The sequence below is a fragment of the Spea bombifrons genome, chromosome 9, assembly GCF_027358695.1.
Source record: "Spea bombifrons isolate aSpeBom1 chromosome 9, aSpeBom1.2.pri, whole genome shotgun sequence".
Classification (NCBI taxonomy): domain Eukaryota; kingdom Metazoa; phylum Chordata; class Amphibia; order Anura; family Pelobatidae; genus Spea; species Spea bombifrons.
Genome location: NC_071095.1, coordinates 16,374,826 through 16,376,955, shown reverse-complemented (window position 1 = coordinate 16,376,955; position 2,130 = coordinate 16,374,826). Strand labels below are relative to the sequence as shown.

Genomic DNA, 2,130 nt, shown 5'->3' with positions numbered 1-2,130 from the left:
GTGAAAAGTCTCTCCTTGTGATTGGCTAGAATGCAATCAGTCACAACCCATGCCGTTCGCTAATGGTCAGACTATGTCATGTGATGAGGCGGGGCCATATGTCAACACGCGCGTCAAAACCGTCTCCTGCACTGTGATCTGCAGCCATTTTGTCGGTTACCAAGTAGAGCCGCCTCTACCCCAACCCAGGGGTAACTCCAACTCTCATCATGCACCGGGCGGGGCAGAAGGAGAGGGGCTGTAGTATAGGAGTAACGGACTGAGGGTAATAATCGAGACTTGCAGCAGCAGAGGCTGAATGGCGTCGCGCCGACGAGCGTCACGCGTGTCGCGTGATAATACACGCAATACACGCAGTAAGACGGCACTTTAGGAAAAACATTTATTCACTGGTTTAACTCTTGCTGAACCAAAGAGAACATGAAGACTTCACCCCGGAGCACACGACGAGGCCGGACTCCGAGATGACCGGTGACCTCCGCCGGGAGAAGGGGAGCGGGCGAAGAACAGTTTAATCCGTACATCGGGGGACGCAGGCTCCCCTGTAACCTTCAGCCTGTTATAAAGTCACAAAAGGCGATTGCTTTACATAGAAAGTGGCTCCGGAGAGACGGAGGGAGTGCCAGCTTCGAGACATCGCTGGAAACAGGCCGACGCCATCCTCACGAACGACACCACGGCGGACAGCTCAGACCACGGCAGTCTCCTCCTCGCAGGACTTCAGAGGAACGAACAGATTTTCTCCAGCTCCCGCGGGTTGGAATCGCTTAGAAAAAGGATCTCCTTCTTTCCTGCCTCGGCGCGAGCTGCAAGAACAGACAACGGATGCCGAGTGAAGACATGAGCAGAGAGACAGGCAGGGGCGGTCAGGGACGGGGCACGGGGCGGTCAGGGACGGGGCACGGGCGGTCAGGGACGGGGCAGGGGCGGTCAGGGACGGGGCACGGGCGGTCAGGGACGGGGCAGGGGCGAGCGCGGTTCTGTGCGTCCCACCTTGCGGGTGCTGCAGCCAGTTCCTCTCCAGATAGTACCGGTAGCAGCTCTCAAACTCTTTTTCGCTGTAGTCGGGCACTTGGACGGGTACGAACGGATCCAACGCTTCAAATCCATCCTGCAGAGAAGAGAACATGGCAGAAGCTGCTCGTTCTACGGCTACCGCGGGGCAACGCCGGCGGGCGTCTTACCTTCCCCAGGAGCTCAAAAGGCAAGTAGGCAGACTTCGGCTTGAAGAGAGACCCTGTGTGCGTCACGCTGGCGACAATAGCGCCCCCGGTCTACGAAGAGACAGACGGTGAGAGGCACGGCTAGGAACGGGTAATCCCGTGTCCCGTTCACACCACCAGACCTACCCAGCCCAGGACCGCTTACCCAGTCATTCTTCACCATCTTCCTGAGGTTATGGACCAGGGTGAGCTCCTCCGGAGAAACCTAGAACAAGAGAGCGGTCAGGCGAGCGTTCAGGTGGGAGCCGCAGACATGTGTAACAAGGCACTACTAGCATCGAGCGTGGGGCTAAAACGCGCAGACAGGGGGTCTCTACTAGGCTATTCTTTTTTAATACTTACCATACTTTTGTCCTCTTTCCTTAAGGTGCTTCTTCCCCAAAAGGCGTTTACTCCGTCTACAGACACCAGCAGACGGAAGCTGCCACTGCCGCTCTGCAGCTTCAACTCCTTCAAAATCACGCCCACCGCGTCGCTGGCGCTCTTCACTCTGGTCAGGCCCTTGGAGAGAGGAGTTCCGTATCAGCACAGGACCCCGTTCTCTGCGCACAGAGTAACGTTCACCTCATCGTCTACATTACCTGGTCGGCAACCTCTCCCAAAGGCCTGCCCTTCTCCGTAGCCTCCCGTTTGCTCCAAACGTACCTTTGCTGCGTCTGGATCTACAAAACATGACGTCCTTAACATTTCCGTTTGAAATCGGCGCCACCACCAGAGAGGTGACCGCGCCATCTTCGTGCGCATCCGGTTCCCACCATCCTCACCTGCCTCAGGAATTGCTCATTGGAGGCTTTGAAGTTCTTCAGCCAGGAGGAAGCTTCCAGCGGCTGGTCATATCGGTCCTTGTTGTAGGAAGACGTCATGAGCTCCTTACAGTTCTTCATCAGGTTGTGAGCTGAAACAAATA

The 2,130-nt window shown here is 56.5% G+C and overlaps 1 protein-coding gene across 2 annotated transcripts in view; it reads right to left on the bottom strand.

Annotated features, from left to right (window-relative positions):
- DAP3 (death associated protein 3) overlaps positions 1 to 2,130 on the bottom strand; it is a 31,094-nt gene that overhangs the window by 27,339 nt on the left and 1,625 nt on the right. The window contains exons 6-12 of one of the 2 annotated variants that reach the window (XR_008355463.1): positions 1,988 to 2,118; positions 1,805 to 1,885; positions 1,566 to 1,724; positions 1,369 to 1,428; positions 1,185 to 1,274; positions 994 to 1,111; positions 656 to 806 (exon numbers count right to left, since the gene is read on the bottom strand). Coding sequence is in view for 1 of the 2 variants with exons in the window: in XM_053474571.1 (XP_053330546.1) it covers positions 721 to 806; positions 994 to 1,111; positions 1,185 to 1,274; positions 1,369 to 1,428; positions 1,566 to 1,724; positions 1,805 to 1,885; positions 1,988 to 2,118 (725 nt within the window). In the remaining variant the exon portion in view is untranslated. Of the gene's footprint in view, positions 1 to 368; positions 807 to 993; positions 1,112 to 1,184; positions 1,275 to 1,368; positions 1,429 to 1,565; positions 1,725 to 1,804; positions 1,886 to 1,987; positions 2,119 to 2,130 lie in introns of those variants that run through there. The other variant, XM_053474571.1, reaches the window with a different exon arrangement.